Genomic DNA, 20,785 nt, shown 5'->3' on the forward strand with positions numbered 1-20,785 from the left:
CATCAGAGTGTGAACAGATGCCCCCTTTGCATTACGGATGGATGTATCACAGAGCACGCATGTGTCACAGGATCGAGTGTGAAGAGACACCCTTTGCATTACCCTCACCAGTTGTAGGACAGCTGGACCTGTAGTCGGGCATGGTCTGCAGTCTCAATATTGATAATGTCTGTACAGAAGTCTGGTCCCAGCAGAAGGCAGATGGATTTGATGACATTGGAACGTTTTGGCTTGTCCCCAGAGAGACTGATCACTGTTAACTGCTCATCAGGTCCAAGAATCACCAGCTCGGGGCCAAAGACCACCCTGAGGGGAGAAGGAGAGCATGGTAAGACAGAGGCTGGGAAAAGTGATGGGAAGGGAGAAAACTGCAGAGAATGGTAACTCAACGGTACAGTTGTGTGCTCCCATGCATTACACTTGGGTTTGAATGTCAGATCAGATCTTCTGTTCCTTGGGTTGAAGATATTATGAAAGCAGTGTTTACACTTCCTGGGAGAAGGCTTATTCACTACACAACAGTGCCACCTCCTGGCCAGACTCAGGCTGCACAGAGTCCAGACTAGGGGGAAATGTCATAAAACAGAGGTTTAAAAATTGTTTTAGCTGAGCGCAGGCAACGTAGGAGCCAATGGTTCTCTGTCTGGAAACCTTTCATTCTCAGTAATTAATGTGAGTGAAGTGAGCTGAGAGTGAAATGGCTGGGGTTAAGTGATTTGCCCCAGGGAGGGGAGGTTGGGGGAGGTGGGGGGGGGGGGGGGGGGGGGAAGGGGGCGGGAGGGTACTATTGGGGGATATGTTCCTAAGATAAAATTTTAAAAAAAGTTGAAGTTCTTTGTGGCAACTCAACAGATGTTGAAAATGTTTGATAGCGGTGCTTATGGCGCCTTTGTTTGTTTATATAGCTCATGATATAACGCATTGTTAGATGAGCTCAGCGAGCTTTCTTGTATGTTTTCATGATTAATAAAGACTTCATGCAAATAAAAAAAAATGTTTTAAACCCTGATAGATGCAAATTAAAGTTTATGGTACTATAGCCTACTACAGTCTGGTTTCAATAGAGCTAAAACACCAAAAAAAAATAGGAGGAAACTGCCTGGCTAGAACAAAAAAATGTTAGAAGAACAAAGAGAGGGACAGGGAGTAGCAATGAGTGGAAGAGAGAGGAGAAAATGGATATAGTAGTTAAGAGGGACAGAGAATATAGCATTTACCTGGCTTTCTTCTCCCGGTAATCATAGACCTGTACAGCAGCATTGTGGGGCACTTGGTAGCAAACAGCACGGGTCTTATCACGGGCTTTCCTTTCTCGCTGTGAATGGGATCGATCCGAACGGTCAGCCACAGGATCCCTGCCTGAACTCAAAAGGGCTTCTACGTTTGAAGGCAGCTCCTTCTCCCATAGCTCCTCGTCCTGTGTTAGCATATAGCTGTGGCCTATGACAGCCCTCACCTAGAAGCAGCAACATATCAGAGTCAAGCTACACTGGGTCTTTCTGGGATTTCTTTTTTTTTTTTTTTTAATTTTGAAAAATATTTATTAAGATTCAAAAAAGAAACATATTAACAGTAGCATTGTCACAACCAGCAACAATGTGGTAACAAAAACACAATGCAAAGCAATTGACAATAAGGCTACACCTGTCTGGGATTTCTTTTAATTCTGCATTATTTGTAAACTCCTGTTACTGTCTCCTCGGGCCTGATCCAGTGAAGGCCTCAGCTGGAATAATTAATGGATCAATTGGTATAATTTTAGCATGCCCAAGAAGGTGAGAATGATTTTGTAGCCCATGCTCTCCTGCATGAAACCACCCTTGCCTAAGCATGAGGAAAATGCAAACTCTTACTGAACTCTACTACTACTACTACTTATCATTTCTATAGCACTACTAGACGTACGCAGCGCTGTACACTTGAGCTCAATTAAGGACTCTGCTGACAGTATCCTATGTGCAAGAAATATGATACAACTGGCCTTCTGAACTCTTAAAAGGGAAGTGTATAATCTAAGTGCTGAATTTATATACCTGTGAAGAAACAGTGTATTTTAAGCCTGTAAAATGTATTGGATATTTTCCTGCCTTAATTATGTCCTGAAGTGTATTTCTCCTGTTTGGCCAGCAGGTGGTATTTCTTTGCTGTAAAGCCATTACAGGGAACTGAATGTGCTTTTTCTTTAACACAAGCAGGAAGCAAACAGCAGTATACTTTTAAATCTTGTTGACTGGGATCTGATTGGCCCAGAAGCTCATTTCCTTTAGAGTGTACTGATTTTTGCTTCTAGTCTTAGCCAGGAAGAAAAGCTCTCTGCTGAGGCTCAGTAAACAAATAGCAAACATAACCTGATCTTCCCAGATACTTTTCAGAAAGTAAGCAAATGTTTAGTTTTATAATTGATCCTGTTAATATATGGCCTAGCTTTAAGGCTACCACTGGAATATTGCTGGCCAGAGCTATGCAGCCTAAAAACAACTGAAAAAGTACTGACCAGGCCAAACAACAAGTAAATGATGTAATATTTGAAGAATCTGCAAAAAGCAGGTCTGAACAATGAGTTCTGCCACAAATTGGTACAATTTTTAATTCAAATATAGCACCTGTAATGAAAGATCAGATGAATAAAATGGAGCTTATTAGTTTTGGTATACAATGATACAGAGGTAATACAGAGTTCATGAGAAAGGTATGAAAAGTATTGCAGCCGGAAGATGTGAAACTGTTATCTCAACGCTTCCCAAAACATGTTGATAATTAGCAGTAGCTGAGAACGGAAGGAGGTGGGCACATCAGATAGCAGATCACATGGGAAAGTATGATCTCCGGAAGTTGAGACATATTAGGAGCTAGGTATCTCACCATTCACTTCTATGGAGAAGATAGAGTATAAAAGAGGGGAGAGTTTGGCTCAGTTTGAGAGTCTCTTCTCCAAGGCTTCAGTCAGACGGCGAAGCCCTGTGCGGTTGAAACCAGAATCTGATGTCTGTATTTGTACCAATTTGAAGACTTGTCTTTGGGTAAGAAATAAAATGTATCTATTTATCTAAACCTATCTCTGTCTCTATTTTTATAGATTCTGTCTTCTCTTTACCTAACATTTAGCCTACAAGGTAGATCATATACAAGTGACACTCAGTCTTTGCAGAAACTTAGACAGATGTTTAATAAGATTTATGTGGGAACATAAATGGTCCAGAATATACCTAGATCTAGAAAAACAGAAAGCAGTAGTTATGGGAATTAGTTTTCAATTACGGCTCCTAATGCCACCCCAGAACAGACCCCCTTATGATTGGGTGACAATGGAGGTTAGAGAAACTATACAGAACCTGATATATGAAATAGGTACTATTAGTCCCCCGTGTGAAGGAGTCAGATAGAGGTCTAGCAGAGGGAAAATTAAAACAGTGGTGACCAGCCATACGCTGACCGTTCACTCTATCCTTCTTTATCTTCCTTTGACCGCAAGAGGGGATACTTATTTTGTGCGTTCAAATGTTCTCTGTTATCTTTTTATCACTTTTTTCTCTTTTTCTCTTATCTTTCCTTCCCCAATCTCCCTGCTGTTATTCCTTCATTTTTCCCCTATCACGGACACTGCCCACTTCAGGGGTATTGGGCACCAATGTTCTGTCCGTCCTCACCCCTACTTTAAATACTCTTCTATTCTTCTGTCTTTTTACTTTCTTCCCTGAATGTCTTCATGCCCTGCGCTGACCTAACACACCTGTTTCTCTGCCCTTGACTATGCTGATCTCTATTTGTGGTCAAACCTTCGTTTCTGTCTTTCAATATTCTGTTCTGTTCTTTCTCACCCTCTTTTCTTTCTCCTATCCTGTCCATCTCTTTGATTTGCGTGATGTGCGCAAGACTGTGCTTGTTGTGTGAATGATGCATAACACCGAATCCAGGCGACTGCGATTTGGGGTTTGCTGTAAGTTTATTTCAATGTTCAAAATCTTTGGATTGGTCTTTATGCTAGCATTCTCGCTTAACAATCCTCAGAGATTGCGCATTTTTCTGTTTCCCATTCCCACCCTGTGTTCTGTCTTAATCCCTCCGTATCAAATCCTTGTCCTCACTATGCATTCTGTTTTTTCCCCCTTTTCCTGTTCTCCTTCATCCTAACTTCTTCTGCCTACCTCTTCCTATTAGTCTTTTCTCTTCTGTATGTTCCCGTCTCGGGGGAATTTTCTTTACTCTGGGAGAACAGCACGCTTTCAGATTGCTCTCCTCTAAAATCCTTCTGGTTTCTCTGCTCCTAGTACTGACAGCCCCCACCTTTCCCCATCTGCTATTGCCTTCACTCTGTGTGTGCGACACATACTTTTGATCTTGTGCTGAAACAGTTATCCACGAGATTTTTTAATGTCTCGGGACTGTCCCTTTTACTCTATTCCTCCTCATTCTTTCGGTTGGACTTTCTACAACTTTCTTTCCTTTTCAGCTGAAAACAGTGTTCAGCTTGGCTGCTTACCGTCGTCCAACTGCTGTTTTCCCCTCATCTCTCTACAGATATATAGTTTCTATCTTATGCTCCAGTGCTATCTTTTCAGTTGTTATGAATAACTGCGTAGTATCTCTTATTCCGTCCTTTTTTCCTTTTACATCTTTGTGTGTGTCTCTGCACTCCGTCTGATTTGGAACTATACTGTTCCGTCTCTGCTTTTCTTGGTTCTTATCTCTGTATGCCGCTGTCATACAAGGCACCGGCTTCCACCTGTCAAAATCTGGCTTGGCTTTTTCACTTTGAAGCGCATTTCCTGTCTTTTATTATCTACTGCGTAGTTCACCTGATTGCTCTTTTTCACAACTGCTCAGTTCTGTGCTTTCACCCCCCCCCCCCATAGCCGTTCTTTTTCCCTTAAGTCCAATCTGAATCCCCTCTTTTACAACATTTTGGTCTTGTCCCCCTTTTCGGCCACAATAATCCTCCCTGCCCTCCTCTCTGATGCTCTACCGACTGTTCGTGGTCCGTGTAAAATTTATAAGGGTGTGGCCCGCACGATACCAATTGGGGTAACTTAACACCTTACATACACCTTTTTGGCTTCCTGTGCAAACTAGAAATCATTTTTTTTGATTCCCTATAAAACTATCCCTTTTCCTTCTCAGTCCCATGTGGTGTGAGTCTTGATTATATACTCCCTCTTGGGCTTCGAATAAACTTGCCCGAAGAGCTGTAAGTTCTAAACCCCTTTTTCTCACATTTTTTTAATATCCTTATTCAGGCTTCTGAAACTGCCATTTCTTTCTGTAGCTTTTAAAGGTTTTCCCTAACAAGTGCTGTAGTTCACTATCTCAAGGACATGAGAATCTGGGAAGCGTGCCCACTTTAGCTGCCTTATCAGTCCAGCACTGCTTCGGCAGAGGAGGCTCTACAGTTCACTTTTAAAAGCTAAGAAAGTGATTTTTTTTTTTCTTCCTCTCCTCTCCCCCTTTTCCGTTCGTTTTTTTTGTCCCTGTTCTATGCTGAAGTGGTACAAGTTAAACCGTCAATTACACAGATATTCTTTTTAACTTCTCACTGTCTATCCTCTGTCAACTGTATTTCTCTTCTCCCAAAATTCCTCCTGAATCCATCTCTTTCATATCTTTCCAATCCGGTTTCCCCTCGAAATTGGTGGACTTATGCAAGGGTCCTTCCCTTAACGCCGAGGAGATTATCTAATTCTCTGGTTGTCTCCCACTCCCCACAATTCTCTGCTCATACTGCTTTGACTTTTGGGCGTTGCCCTCTATTTCATTTCATCTCCCTTAAACAAATGCTTTCTCATTCTGTCTCTGAGCCGTGATTTCAACCCCAAGACAGGTTTCTTTATTTTTGCGCTGCTAGTGACAGCTTGATAGACCTAATTGTGCTACACCATGTGGTTATAAAATTTAACAGGGTATTTCACTTTCAAACACACATTACTTACCTTTCCCCTTTACAAACCGGCGTTCTCCTTCTTTGTCCTAATGATTATGTTACAATGTTTCTTTAATCTATTCTTGGTAATACGCTTATATTTTACGTGGCCCCCCCCATGATTTATGCTTCATGATTTTGGTTTTTGAACTGTAAATGGTATTACTCATTTCCTAGCGGAGTAACATTTCTTTTGCCCTGTACAGATATATGTACAGATATATGTCTTAATAATTTACTATAATGTCACCTTACTATGATTAATACGCATGTATTTCTTGCTGAATGCTTAACCGGTAGTATTTTAGGAAGGCCGTTGCATATTTGGTTTTATTGTTAAAAAGCAAGTGTTTTTGTCCCATTTTAACGCTATCATATTGTGCTTTTGTTCTATAGGAAAAACGGTGTATAGTGTTGTTTCCAAAGTATTCTAGATACAGACTCTTTCCTGTATAAATATTTTGGCTCGGATCATCTTAAGTTTTACTTCTGTGATGGCAGTGCTGGTTCACTGCTCGCCTATAATCTTTACACGGTTATAGCACTAATCTTGTCAGCCATGAAAGAACATTTTAGGCTGTTTGTTTGATGATTTACAATGTCAAGTTTTTCTCTGGGTTTTTTGCTTTGCTCGTCTCGGATGATTGATTTTATACTGCCTGTCATAGCTCCCTTTCGGTCAGTTGTCATGCTTGAGTGCTCTTTAGTGCTGTGTGGCAAACTTATTCTATGTTGTCTGATTACTGTGCCTTACCCGAAGAGCTTACATGTTTTTTTCCCTTTAAAATAATTTTTTTGCTTGTTACTTCTGGATTAGGTTTCAGAGGTTCTTTCTAGGAACATGCCATATTTATTATTTCCTTTTTCCTTCTTTCTCCTTTATTTCTTAATATTTTTTCTCTCTCTACTTTATTGTACTAGTGTCATGCAATTAACTTCGATACCGATGTCTGAGACTTACATGCATTGAAGGAGATCCTTCAATGGATGACGGCATCTTATTTATTAGGAGCAGACTTCCATTCCATTTTCGGAGTGGCCTGCTGATTCGGCATTATTGCCCACGTAGGAGTTACCTGTATACATGATCGCGGTGACAATAAAGGGACGCCTAAGGCATTGGTTGAGATTGTATACAGGTTGACTCGGGCATTCAATATTTTTGGATGGTTAGCTTTTACACGAGAAGTTTCCTAACTTTCCAATGTTGTAGTTTGGTTAGTCATATACGAGATGTTTCCTAACCACAAAATTTTGAGTGGGTTGTTGTACACGAGAAGTTCTCAAACTACAGGTCCTTTGGGGTGATTAGACGCACACGAGAAGTTCAAACGCACACGAGAAGTTCACTAGTCAGCGAAAACCCATTGGACCGCTGCTCTTCGACTCATGACACCTTATTCGCTGGTTTCTTGAGTCCTTTTTGGGAGTGTTTGCAAGGTCCCTTTTTGGGGGCTCTGCCATGTATACGGAATAGTTCTTGGTAGGCTGGGAAACTGGGTTTCTTTACGCCTTTAGAAGCACACTCTGGGGAGTAGTATTTATTAATTTGGGATAGAGTAGTATAAATATATAATAGCTGACACTAAACACCTTCTGCTCTATTTTCTTACACTTTTCACCTTTGTAACTTTCAATTGTCTGTTTATTTAACCTGCGGCAAAAGCATAGGGCTTTCCGCCAATTAGTAATTTATGTTTTAGGTTCCACTTCTGGGACGCTCTTGAAGACGCGTGAGTATAAAGGTGTTTTCTATACGCATGATGCATGTTTTCCTTTGAATGATCTTTTGCACCTTTTTATCTATATATATTTATAGAGGTACCTATTATAATTCTTTGAACTAGGATCCAATTTGAGATTTAATTTGCCATTTTACACTGCACACCGCCCCCTATGTGGATTGCTTTTCCCCTATTCCTAATTCCATTATGTCCACTCAGTCCTCCACTAGCCCCCTGGAAAGAGTTCTCAACTTTTTCCCCGCTGATAAAAAAGAACTTTCCCGTTTATGTCAAACCTGGCATACCGTTTGGTCTGCTAAAGACCCGGGATTGGAATGGCCAACAAAGGGCTCATTTGATCAGGGTAAGCTCCAAGCCTTGGTCTGCTATAATGAATCCAACAAAACAGGAAAATCTAGGGAGAAGCATTTAGCTGCTATTAATAAATTTATACTTATTGCACAAAACCAGCATGACAGAGCCCTAGCGAAGTCTGCTTGCGATCAAGCCCCTTACCAAGAGGCAGTAACACCTACCGCCCCTCCACCTTATGATGCTGCAGGTACTACCAAGCTTTTACCATGTGCAGTGGGATATACCCCGATACCCCCAGGATATTGTGATAAACTTCAGCTACAGATTTCGCAGGGATCTCAGACACAGACCTCCTCATCTCAAGGATCACAGACAGCGATACCTTCGCTGCCTGCGGTACATCCCGCTCCTATCAGATTTGACCCACCTACTACCGTACACATTGCCGGTGTAGTTGATCTATCTCTTCCCTCATCACAAAAAGACCCAATTCCAATATCTCAGGGGTCAGTACAAACCCAGACGCCCTTAACCCCTTCAATAACCCCAGTGGCCACGACCACCGCCCAATTGCCTACTATTACTACTGTTCCAACGATGCAAGCAACAACCCAGACGCTAACCCCACCACCGCCTCATGTATATCGTACTCTTGGAGGCTATGAGATTGAGATACCCCCTCCCATTATTGAGCAATATCCTTGTGTCCCGAACCCATCAGTTCCGGCCACCGTCCAGTACCCTGCTATCAGTCAAATTGACGTAGCTGCCCAGACCTCCACCTACCCTAGCCTAGGATCCGGGTTGACTTCACACATGACCACCCAAACGACTACCTACCCACATATGGGACACACAACTCAGACATCACCTCCACCGCTACCTTTGGACTCTTCTGTCCAAACTGGTCCCTTGCCAGCTGAATCCCTACAGTCTATCCTGTCTCAATTACGACAGATGGGTTTCATTCCATGTAGTCCTGCTACACAGACACGGGCTATTTGTCAGGGACTGTATGATCGGGGTTTCATTAAAGCTCCCCCAGTTCCGAAAGACTCTTCCATACCCACTCTAGAACCTGAATGCTCTACTCCTCCTAGATGGGATCAATTGGGCGCACGCCCCAAGGGTACAATTCCCCAATTAGCAGAGGATCTGGCTCTTCTCCGCCGTCCTCTCATACTTCCAGCCAAACCAGGTACTGGGGGTCTACCAAAAGTAATATCTTCCCCATTAGAAGAAGCATGGGAAATTTTAAAACAACAACTTCCAATTAAAACAGATTTGATGGATATTCGAAACAAACCTCCCCCAGTACTAAGTTTCTCCTCCTCGATGGAAGGAGATTCTTCTCACCTTGACCTACCGAAGCCCCTCCCCCTTGACACGCCAGTCCCTTCAGGTGCAGGCTGTCCACCGTCACCCGGCCTCACCTTAGCCACTATAGGAGATGATCTCGTATACGTTTCTGAAGGACTTCGTTCTCTACGGAAGTCCATGTCAACGCTCCCTGACACTATTGCACCTTCTGCATCAAAATCCGACATACCCCAGATACCCCAACAACATGATGTTATTTCTCATCATACTAGACAGCGCGATCCTCACAGTTATCTTACTGATGAAGGCTCTAGCCGCTGCCTTGCAGTCATTGACAGTCCCCAACACCCTACAAGACAGAATATCAGTACAGAACCTATCCTATCTGGTCCACCTAACACTCCTGCCCAATATGTGGCTTTGCATGAGAATTCATGGCATTATGTTCACCCATGGGTTGATAATCTCGCAGGATGGTCTGAGGCGCTCCAGCCCCAGTCCGCTCTCTTCCCACGTGAAGGATCCTTACGTTCTGACAAGCTTTCACTTGTAAGAGATCTAATTTATGACCACCCCCATTGGGATCAGAAAACAACCCTCTATCTAATCCAAGGTCTTCAGGTTTGGAAAAAGTATGAGAATCAGTTTCCCCCAACCACCTCGATTGATCTCCTTAAATCAGTGAAACTTTTTCCCCTGCTGAATAAAATGTCAGGTGGTGTCCCTCATACGGAATACACCCCACTTTCAGCTGTTGAATTGAATAGCCTCATACTACAGCTCCCGGATATTGCACTGGGAGGCAACCGATGGTTGAAAAAATTACAGGACATTACCCTGGGGACTACTCTATCAGTAGGTGATATGAAAGCGCTCCTGGGCAGAACCCCACACGCTAGTGTCACTGACATATTCACTCAATCGGGCTATGCAAAATTTGTTACAGATACCCAATATGATGGTAACCCTTTGACTGAAATTCAGACAAAAATATTTCAGGAAATCCGGACCATGTATCCGACCCTTAAAGACTTTTCGGTTATCACTTCCCAAAGATGGGAAATGGATTCAGAGCCTATTGAGGCTTATTTACTCAGACTCCAAGACCTCTATAAGGAAGAAACAGAGGAAAAATTTGACTCTGATAATGCCCTCCCAGTATTCTACCATTTACTGAAGGGAACCTTACCTTCAGAAATTAAACTTAAGTTGGAGAACACCGTAGGTCTCCAATTAGAAAAATGGCCTAAAATTCGTGAACACATCCTTCATCATTGCAGACGGCTTATTAAAAGCAAGCAAGATGAAGCCCAACATCGTAAGACAGTACACACTAACTTGGAAGTGCTGCAGACTGAAGATCTCAAAGAGAAAAGAGCCTCTAAGAGCTCTGACCCTGATACCAATACTCCTGACACTTCTCCCCCTGTTATTGTTATGTATGCTGACCAACGCTATGACAATAACGGCCGAACTCAGGGCCCACGGCCCTACCGCCCAGACCGTAGACCTAACTACCCAGAAGAAAGAGGTCGGCGCGGGCAACCGCAGCGGGGTCCCCAACGGGGCCCTCCTGATGATAACAGACGGTTCCGAAACGATTATTCCCGGCCTAGTCCAGATCGTTATATAGATGTTCTGTGTTATCGTTGTCAGCAATACGGTCATTATGCAAGGGAATGCCCACTACCACCACAAAATACCCTTATGAATCAAATCCGCCGTCAAAACCGTCAGACCCGCCAAAATCCTCCAGAACGCCAATCCTTCCCTTTATGGAACCCAGACCAACGCCGCCCACAGTGACTAGGCGTAGTCCGCACTGCTGCAGGACTGGATGATCCCATGATCACCCTGCTTATCTGTGAAGTTCCGGTCCCCTTCTTAATTGACACAGGCGCTTCTCGCTCTGTACTAGCCCACGTCCCACACAAACTACAGAAACTTCTTAAAGTTTCCCCAGACAATGTTACCACCACAGGATTTGATGGTGTTCCTACGGACACACCACTGCTTGAGCCCCTGCCAATTAAATATGCGGATCAACAACTATCTGCTCCCTTTTTATACGCTCCGCTGTGCCCTGTTAATTTACTTGGAAGAGATCTATTGACATTGTTTCATTTTGAAATTCATTTTGATTCTTCCCCTACTACAAACACTTCACTTTTAATGGCTGTCACCTCTATGGTTGAAAAACAAATAGAGGTAGCATTGAATGACTTACCGGGTTTTCTTTGGGCCACACCTGAGAAACCCTATGGTAAGGTTACCGGTCCTCCCCATCGTATTCAGCTGTTACCTGGTTGTAAAGGTCCAAAAATCCCACAGTACCCATTAAAACCTGAAGTTATTGCTGGAGCTCAAGAACAAATTGATTCCCTATTACAGCAAGGTATTATTGAAAAATGTAATTCACCATACAATACTCCATTATTCCCTATTCCAAAGAAGGAACTTGGCGCCTTCCGTATAGTACAGGACTTACGCGCGCTAAATGACCTCACTTACGCGGTATTCCCGAACGTTGAAAACCCAACTACACTCCTCAATAGTATCTCCTTGCAGACATATCATTCCACCATTGATTTGTCCAACGCCTTCTTTTCCATCACCCTTGACCCCGTAAGCCGCCCGCTAACGGCTTTCCAATTCAATAACACAACATATCAGTGGACCCGTCTCCCTCAGGGATTTACTGACAGTCCTACAGTCTTTTCCCAGACTTTAGCAGGACACATACAGGAATTCAAACAGTACAGATATGATCTCCCACCACAAACTTCTATTGTTCAGTATGTAGACGACATGCTCATCACCTGCCCCGATTTTGACACATGTGTTCAGGTCACCTGTGACTTTCTTGGCTTTCTTGCTACGAAAGGTTACAAGGTTAACAGAAAGAAATTAAAAGTTGCTCAGACACATGTTACCTTTCTTGGCCATCACATTGGCCCCCGTCAGAAGGGCCTAGGTCCCGACACTTTGCAACATGTCTCCTCCTTGCGTTTGCCCACCACCATTTCTGATCTCAGAGGTGTCCTTGGCATGTTAAATTTTTGTCGCCTGTGGATACCAAATTATTCAGCCCGAACTCAACCCTTTTATATGAAACTACAAGGCAAACAGAAAGCAAAACATGAACCCGTTCTTTTTACACCTCAAGAAACAGCTGATCTTATGGCCCTTGTAAAGGATGTTATGCTTTCCTCACCATTGGCAACCATTGATGTCTCTCAGGATGTGCACCTTTGGGTCGTGCATACTGAGAATACCTGGTCTTGCCTGATCACTCAAGAACATGATGACCGTGCTTGTGGTTATCTCTCGGGTACTTTTTCACCTGTCGAAAGAGCTTTTGCTACTTGTGAGAAAGGCCTTGTTGCCGCCAGCACAGCTGTTACAAAACTATACAGCTACATTCCTCACCTTCCGGTGATTCTTCACACATCCCATGATGTTAAATATCTGTTGGATAAACAGATCAGTCACATGACTGTCTGCCGATTACAAAAGTATCAAGTGCTCTTGTTCAGTGTAGTGCACTCTATTCACCCATTAACTTTAACTGATCTTCAACGCCTGGATCCATTACTCACTGTAACAGAGACAGCACAAAATGCTATTTTTCCCCATGAGTGCACTACCCGATTATCTGTTCCTGAATCACTCCATCTACATTCAGAAATCTTGCAAAGTGGCGAGGTTTGGTTTACAGATGGTTCTCAGCAAAACGGAGTTGCCGGTTTTGCCGCCCTCCGTTATACACCAGAAGAAGATATTCTGGAGCCTATACAATTCAGGTTACCTGATTCATTCACAGCCCAAACTGCAGAACTTGCAGCAGTTCTGTATGTTATACTATTTAAAGCACTACACTCAGATTTGAGCATTGTCACCGACTCAGACTATGTATTCACTTCCTTGCATTCCCATGTTCGCAAATGGAACCAGAGGGGTATGATCTCCTCTACCGGGCAACCCCTAAGTCACTTACCTTTGTGGACTGCACTTTTTGAAGCACTGGAGAAGCGCCATCAAAAAGGCCTTCGCACCAGTATCTCCTGGATTAAAGCACATCAGGAGACAGTTTTCTCTTTCGCCATTAATGGTAACTATGCTGCAGATGAACTAGCCCGTGAAGTCACTTCCTTTTCCAATCTTCCTACTATATCCACTTGCGATGTTACACTTCCTGTACTCGCGTCCGAAGCGCTTCCCTTTGAGACGCCCCCTTCTACTCCCACGGATTCATCACCCTCTAAATCCTCCTCCCCTGACATCCCACCTGCTTTCAACACCCCTCCTGTCATCACCTCCTTGCAATCTCCTGAATCTGAGCCCCCGGTAACGTCCCCTCCCTCCGAATCCTTAATCTCAGACTTCTCTACTACCCTCACTTCCTCCCTTTCACAAGCAGAACTCACTTTGTGGAAGCAGGCAGGATGTTTCCTAAATCCGAATGGAATTTGGACCCATCCCAATGGGCAATTATGTATTTCACAGCATGTTTTATCTCTTCTTTTGCATGCCCTCCACTACCCCTTACATTTAAATGCTACTACACTGTATGATCAATTGTCTTCCAGATTATGGGCTCCCCAAATGATGCCCATGTGTCACACCGTAGTTCATAATTGTTACAAATGTTTTCTGTACACACCTAAACGAGGACCTGTTATTCCTTCAGGTCATTTACCTGTTGTCCAGGGACCTGGCCAACATTGGTATATTGATTTCACAGATATGCAGACGCCTGTTCGTGGTAAACGGTATCTGCTTGTCTGCGTGGACGCTTTCTCGAAGTGGGTGGAAGCTTTCCCTTGCTCTAGAGAAACCGCCCAAACAATGGCACAATCACTGTGCACTGAAATTATTCCTCGATTTGGGATTCCTGGCAAAATTACCACAGATAATGGTACACACTTTGTAAATGAACTTTTGCAGAACCTTCTTCCTGCACTCGGCATTACTCACAGAACTGTCTGTGTTTACAAACCCACCAGTAATGGTCTGGTTGAACGATACAATGGATTGCTCAAAACAAAAATGCGTCAGCTTATGGCAAATGGGATAAAGAATTGGCTAGATGCCCTTCCTTTGGCACTATTATCTCTCCGTGCCACTCCATCCTCTTCCCTTAAACTGACGCCGTTCCAATTATGTACAGGTCGCCAGATGCGACTCATACCTGGCAATCCAGACACTCAAGTACCCGATCAATACTCAGTATATTGGGATATCTTGCAAACTATTGTAAGTTCTCTGTCCTCAATTCCACAGGCCATTTCGGACAGAAGAGGGGATTGTGATGCCGATAGATCCCCCCCTTATAAAGTGGGAGATCTGGTGCACCGGCGTTACTACACGCACAAGACCTGGCGAGATCCGATCTACGTTGGGCCCTTCAAGATAGAAGCCCTGTCAGCCACAGCTGCAAAGCTGGAGGACCACACATCCTGGGTCCATCTGAAAGATATACGAGCTTATCCAAATACCCCATCAGGTCTCCTGGATATTTCCATTGATGTTCCCACGAACCCAATCTCCACCGCCATTGTTTCCAGCACATCAGTCACTGGAGAGACCAGTCCCAGTACGAACCCCATCACCACCGCCCCTGAGCCCGAGACCACCGACCCCGCACCCAACACTTTTGAATCATCTTGATCAACTTGACCAAAGACTTAACCACCTTATCCCCTCTCCTGAATCACACCTCCTTGATCTGGCTGACATTATTATCCAAGCCTTCGCAGAATCTCCAGAGTCACCATCTGAACAACCACCTGTATCTGAACCAGTATTTGAGTTGCCTTCTTCACCTCCACCTCCCACAGTTCCTGTTCATCCACTTCCCTACGTGGATCTTCGCATCCGCCTCATCAGAATCCGTAATCTGGCAGACGATCTCCTCCAAGTCCGCAACCTAGCAGGACAGTTGACCCCGGAAGACCGAGAGTCCATTGTATTTCCCACAGTAAACATTTTGCACAGCAACACCTGTGAGCTGCTCGATATTCTACATCGGTACTTCCCGAATCAAGCCAGATAAATGCCACAGCAAATTCCGCCGCTGTGCACTTCAGAAGAACCTATCCCCTTACAGACTGTTTCTCTACATAAGTGTGACTCTGAACAGGTATCTGATACAAATTCCCATTGGTCCAAAGACTTGGATGACAATTATCTGGAAGCCGACACCATTTCTGATGACAAGGTCGGAACCAGCGCTCGTCCAAGTGTTGCCTCTGCTGTAACGGTGTTACATCAATACACCCTCTTCTTCTGCTTCCCATCTGCCAGACTGTTTGCTGTTGGACTCGTGTGCATGATCATACTGTGTATAGGTTTGGTTTTGCTTTTCACTACCTTGTTTACCTATACTGCTGCCAGTGATCTTTGGATCACCCTTACTGCCTTTCCCACTGGCAACGTTACCTTGCCAGCCGGAAACGCTACGGTACTTGCAACTACTTCTGTACTTGCAATTACCCCAACAGTACTTGCAACTACTTCTGTACTTGCATCTGCTCCTGCTCCACTACCTACTACAGTAGCCAACACAAAGCTCCAACAGAACATCACATTCCCACGCCTGGTTGGATATAGCCCCCCCCAGACGATCTCAAAGATCAGCCTCGCTGCCACCAGTCATCCCACCCCCTGGGCAGACACATCTGCCACGACAGACTTTTCAACTGGCAATCCTCCAGATCCTATTGAAACCTCTGCAACTACTCCTTTCCTCACTGATCCTCCTGTTTTGTATTCTACAACTGTTCCCAATCCTATCAGTAGCTCGGTCCATATTGTCCCCAATCGTACAACTATTTTTGGGGATAATATTGCCTTGCTTGAATTACAACCCACCCCTCCTCTTTATTCTCTGTCTCCTGCTAGTGACGCTCCTCCGCCCACACATACTACTTTAGCCACACCAGTCACCACTGTCCCAGCCACTCGTCCTCCCAGATAGCTCAAGTGATCATCAATATATGTCCCAGAATTTACCAGACACTTCGCCTTCTCCATCTGATCCTCCCCCACCGTCGCCTTTAAATTTAGGTGCACACTTGATCCCTGAAACCCCAGAAAGAGAATTACTGTATCCTCATTGCTCCAGAAGACGATCCCAATTGGGACCCCTTTACCCGATACCACACGCTGTGTGAAACGTTGTTTAACAGTTGGACATTAGGTCCTAGCCGTACGGTTACACATACTCAGGTATTGTTTGGAGGAATCTTAGGCTTACAAATTGAACAAACAGACGACCTCCTAATCAGACCACAAACTAGTGAAGTTGTAGACTTTTGGGTAATTACATACGCTGTATTGGGCACTGACTGGATTCCCTTCCTGTTCATCAGAAAAGTTGGATTGGGACCTTTGGAAGTATATGGTATTTTCGAAATCCCAGATCCAACTGAAATAGGGGCTATTAGAATTTACCCCCCATACCCAAATACCTGTTGCTAAAACCCTTGGGATAATTTTGTCACTGTCCTTAATCAGTAGCCGTTACTCACCCTTCATACAATTACAGTGCCTCATTATGAAAACTACCAACATGAACTGCGTAGCTCTCCTGTTGTGTGTGCTCACCACACCCATGATACATGGAACACAGCACCTAGAAAATTTTCGGGAACACCTTACAACCACTTATGATATAACATTACCCACTTCCAAGGACACAACCACAATCACCCTTGATGTGTGTGCTTACACAATGTGTGGGGAACATCCTGTGCAGCAATATTTGTCAGCTTTTGAAGTATACCTGTGTCCCTTCCCCAATTGTGGAAGTTGGGCACAAGTATGGTGGTATACAGGTTCATGGGTTCCCTACTCAGGTACTGAGATTCCAGATCTAAAAAGGAGCATTTCCATCATGAAATTGCGAGTCACTGGCCTCTGCCAAATGACCAAATGTAATCCAGTGGCTATCACTTTTAGAGGAGTGACGGATGTTACATACAGAACTTATTCCATAGGAATTGATGCCACAGGTAGAGATCCCATAGGAAACTTCAAGGTTGTCCCACCCCCCGCTGTACCAGAAAAGAATGAAACTAATCCCTTAATGCCAACAACAATCCCAGAAATAAAAATCCCTTACCAGATTGTACGAATTAATGATTCTAAAGATTTAATAGCACTAGAAACAGGATTTGGAGAGACAAACCTATGGCTCGAATGGGCCCATTATACTACAAAGAGTTTGAATGTCTCTAATTGTTATTTTTGTTCCCATGCCAGAGCAGAACCAACATTAGTTCCTTTCCCGTTAGACCTCCACAATGATCCAGATGGATTTTGGTGTATGTTGCAGTTATTGCAGGTTAAAGATGACATAAATCAGTCTTGTCTACATCTTGACGAGCACCACCCCTACTTACCTCCTCGGATGAGGATTCCACCTGCATTCAGGATTCCAAATCCTGCTACCAAATATCATACATGTCTGGAACGATATGGGGTGAAACAGACACGGTTTTTAGGAAACTTAACCAATTGTAACACAACCTTAGGAAATGGGACTCTGAAAAATCTGACCCTAACACGGTTCTCACAAGCTAGAGCAGACATATGGTGGTACTGTGGAACCCGCACTATTCGCCATACACTTCCTAACAACTGGACAGGCAGATGTGCCCTAGTCAAATTGGTCATTCCAATCATTATAGCATCCTTGCCTCCTCCTCATAGCAGCTCTTCCTCACGAGTGAAGAGAAATGCAATGCCTGGATCTTTTGATGATCGGGTCTATATAGATACTATTGGAGTTCCAAGAGGGGTTCCTGATGAGTTTAAAGCCAGAAACCAGATAGCCGCAGGATTTGAATCAGTTTTCTTTTGGTGGGCGACTATCAATAAGAATCTGGACTGGATCAACTATATATATTACAACCAGCAGAGATTTGTGAACTACACTAGGGATGCAGTTCAAGGAATTGCAACACAATTAGACGCCACTAGCCGGATGACGTTGGAAAATAGATTAGTTCTTGACCAGCTTCTAGCAGCGGATGGCGGGGTGTGCCAAAAGATAGGTACCCAGTGTTGCACCTTTATCCCCAACAATACAGCTCCAGATGGATCAATTACCAGAGCTTTAGAAGGCTTAACCTCACTGTCGCAAGAATTGGCAGAGAACTCTGGCGTTGATACATCCTGGACAGGTTGGATGGATAGAGCTTTTGGTAAATGGAAAACATTTATCATCTCAGCAGCCACGACAATAATCATAGTGGTGGCAATTTTTGTTTTAGTAGGATGTTGCATAATCCCTTGTGCTAGAGGCTTAGTAGAACGCTTAATTGAAACCGCAATAATGAAAAGGACCACAGCAGGACAATATGCCCTGTACGAAAATCTCCTTCCTAACACCACAGGAGATAACACATTGGACTATCTCTCTCTGAGAAGGACCAATCGCTATGCAACTGTTAGAGACACTGGAGAGATGTCTGCAACTGTATAATCAGATGATAGCGCACAGGGATATAATGTAACCATATAAAGCTGTATAAGATGATATGATAAATTGTGCAAATCTATGCAAATGTATAATTAAGATATAATCAGTATATAACCAAAGAATTTTTGATTGATAGTAATGTATATATAATCACATAGATAAGATTAAGACAAAACATGCATTCTTAAAGGTTGAAGCAAAATAATAAAATTGTACCAGTTGATCTTAAGACGCAGACAATTTGATGGCCTCCTAGAATACCTTCTGGAATGGATGGTACCAAGGTACGTTAACCCTGGTGTCACCCTATGGGATAGGGTGAAGAGGGGAATGTTAATATATGGCCTAGCTTTAAGGCTACCACTGGAATATTGCTGGCCAGAGCTATGCAGCCTAAAAACAACTGAAAAAGTACTGACCAGGCCAAACAACAAGTAAATGATGTAATATTTGAAGAATCTGCAAAAAGCAGGTCTGAACAATGAGTTCTGCCACAAATTGGTACAATTTTTAATTCAAATATAGCACCTGTAATGAAAGATCAGATGAATAAAATGGAGCTTATTAGTTTTGGTATACAATGATACAGAGGTAATACAGAGTTCATGAGAAAGGTATGAAAAGTATTGCAGCCGGAAGATGTGAAACTGTTATCTCAACGCTTCCCAAAACATGTTGATAATTAGCAGTAGCTGAGAACGGAAGGAGGTGGGCACATCAGATAGCAGATCACATGGGAAAGTATGATCTCCGGAAGTTGAGACATATTAGGAGCTAGGTATCTCACCATTCACTTCTATGGAGAAGATAGAGTATAAAAGAGGGGAGAGTTTGGCTCAGTTTGAGAGTCTCTTCTCCAAGGCTTCAGTCAGACGGCGAAGCCCTGTGCGGTTGAAACCAGAATCTGATGTCTGTATTTGTACCAATTTGAAGACTTGTCTTTGGGTAAGAAATAAAATGTATCTATTTATCTAAACCTATCTCTGTCTCTATTTTTATAGATTCTGTCTTCTCTTTACCTAACATTTAGCCTACAAGGTAGATCATATACAAGTGACACTCAGTCTTTGCAGAAACTTAGACAGATGTTTAATAAGATTTATGTGGGAACATAAATGGTCCAGAATATACCTAGATCTAGAAAAACAGAAAGCAGTAGTTATGGGAATTAGTTTTCAATTACGGCTCCTAATGCCACCCCAGAACAGACCCCCTTATGATTGGGTGACAATGGAGGTTAGAGAAACTATACAGAACCTGATATATGAAATAGGTACTATTAGTCCCCCGTGTGAAGGAGTCAGATAGAGGTCTAGCAGAGGGAAAATTAAAACAATCCATATTTCAGTTACCTGTTATTGTTTGCTGATTGCACTTCTTTTGATTCATTGTTCAATTTTTAAAGACAATAAACATTCCTTTTCAGGTTATTGCCTCTGCCTGTCTGGACTGATATAGAATCCTGGTGGTTTGTGTGTTGGGTCTGTGAGTGCTTTCAAGGAACTGTGGAACCACTGGGAGTGTGGCTCCAGTAACCTACAAATCACTGAAAATAATTTGACAGCGGGAGACTTGCCTAGAGGCGGTTATGACCCAGTCAGTGGGAGGAAAGTGATAGTGTAGAGCACGAGCAGCAGATGCAGGCTGACCTGGGCTGTGCTGGGCATAGACCCTCTAAGTGGCTGCGGGGTAACCCCAAGCGGGTGGCTAGGCGTTTCGTGACAATACCCATTGCATGCATAAATGTATATTAGAGTGGAGGAGTAGCCTAGTGCTTAAAGCACCAGATTGACAGACAGGGAAGCTCGGTTCATACATAGAAACATGGACAAATAAGGCAAATAAAGACTTTTGGGCATATTTTCAAAGCACTTAGCCTTCCAAAGTTCCATAGAAACCTATGGAACTTTGGAAGGCTAAGTGCTTTGAAAATATGCCTGTTTATGGCCTAGTGGTTAGGGTGGTGGACTTTGGTCCTGGGGAACTGAGTTTGATTCCCACTTCAGGCACAGGCAGCTCCTTGTG

At 43.5% G+C, this 20,785-nt stretch overlaps 1 protein-coding gene across 1 annotated transcript in view; it reads right to left on the reverse strand.

The window, feature by feature from the left end:
* The window catches only part of LOC115474249 (major vault protein-like), a 91,898-nt gene that overhangs the window by 18,290 nt on the left and 52,823 nt on the right, over positions 1–20,785 (reverse strand). Inside the window, exons 10-11 of the mRNA XM_030209635.1 lie at positions 1,218–1,456; positions 109–306 (exon numbers count right to left, since the gene is read on the reverse strand). Coding sequence (XP_030065495.1) covers positions 109–306; positions 1,218–1,456 — 437 coding nt within the window. The remainder of the gene's footprint in view (positions 1–108; positions 307–1,217; positions 1,457–20,785) is intronic.

Source organism: Microcaecilia unicolor, chromosome 7, assembly GCF_901765095.1.
Source record: "Microcaecilia unicolor chromosome 7, aMicUni1.1, whole genome shotgun sequence".
Taxonomy (NCBI): Eukaryota; Metazoa; Chordata; class Amphibia; order Gymnophiona; family Siphonopidae; genus Microcaecilia; species Microcaecilia unicolor.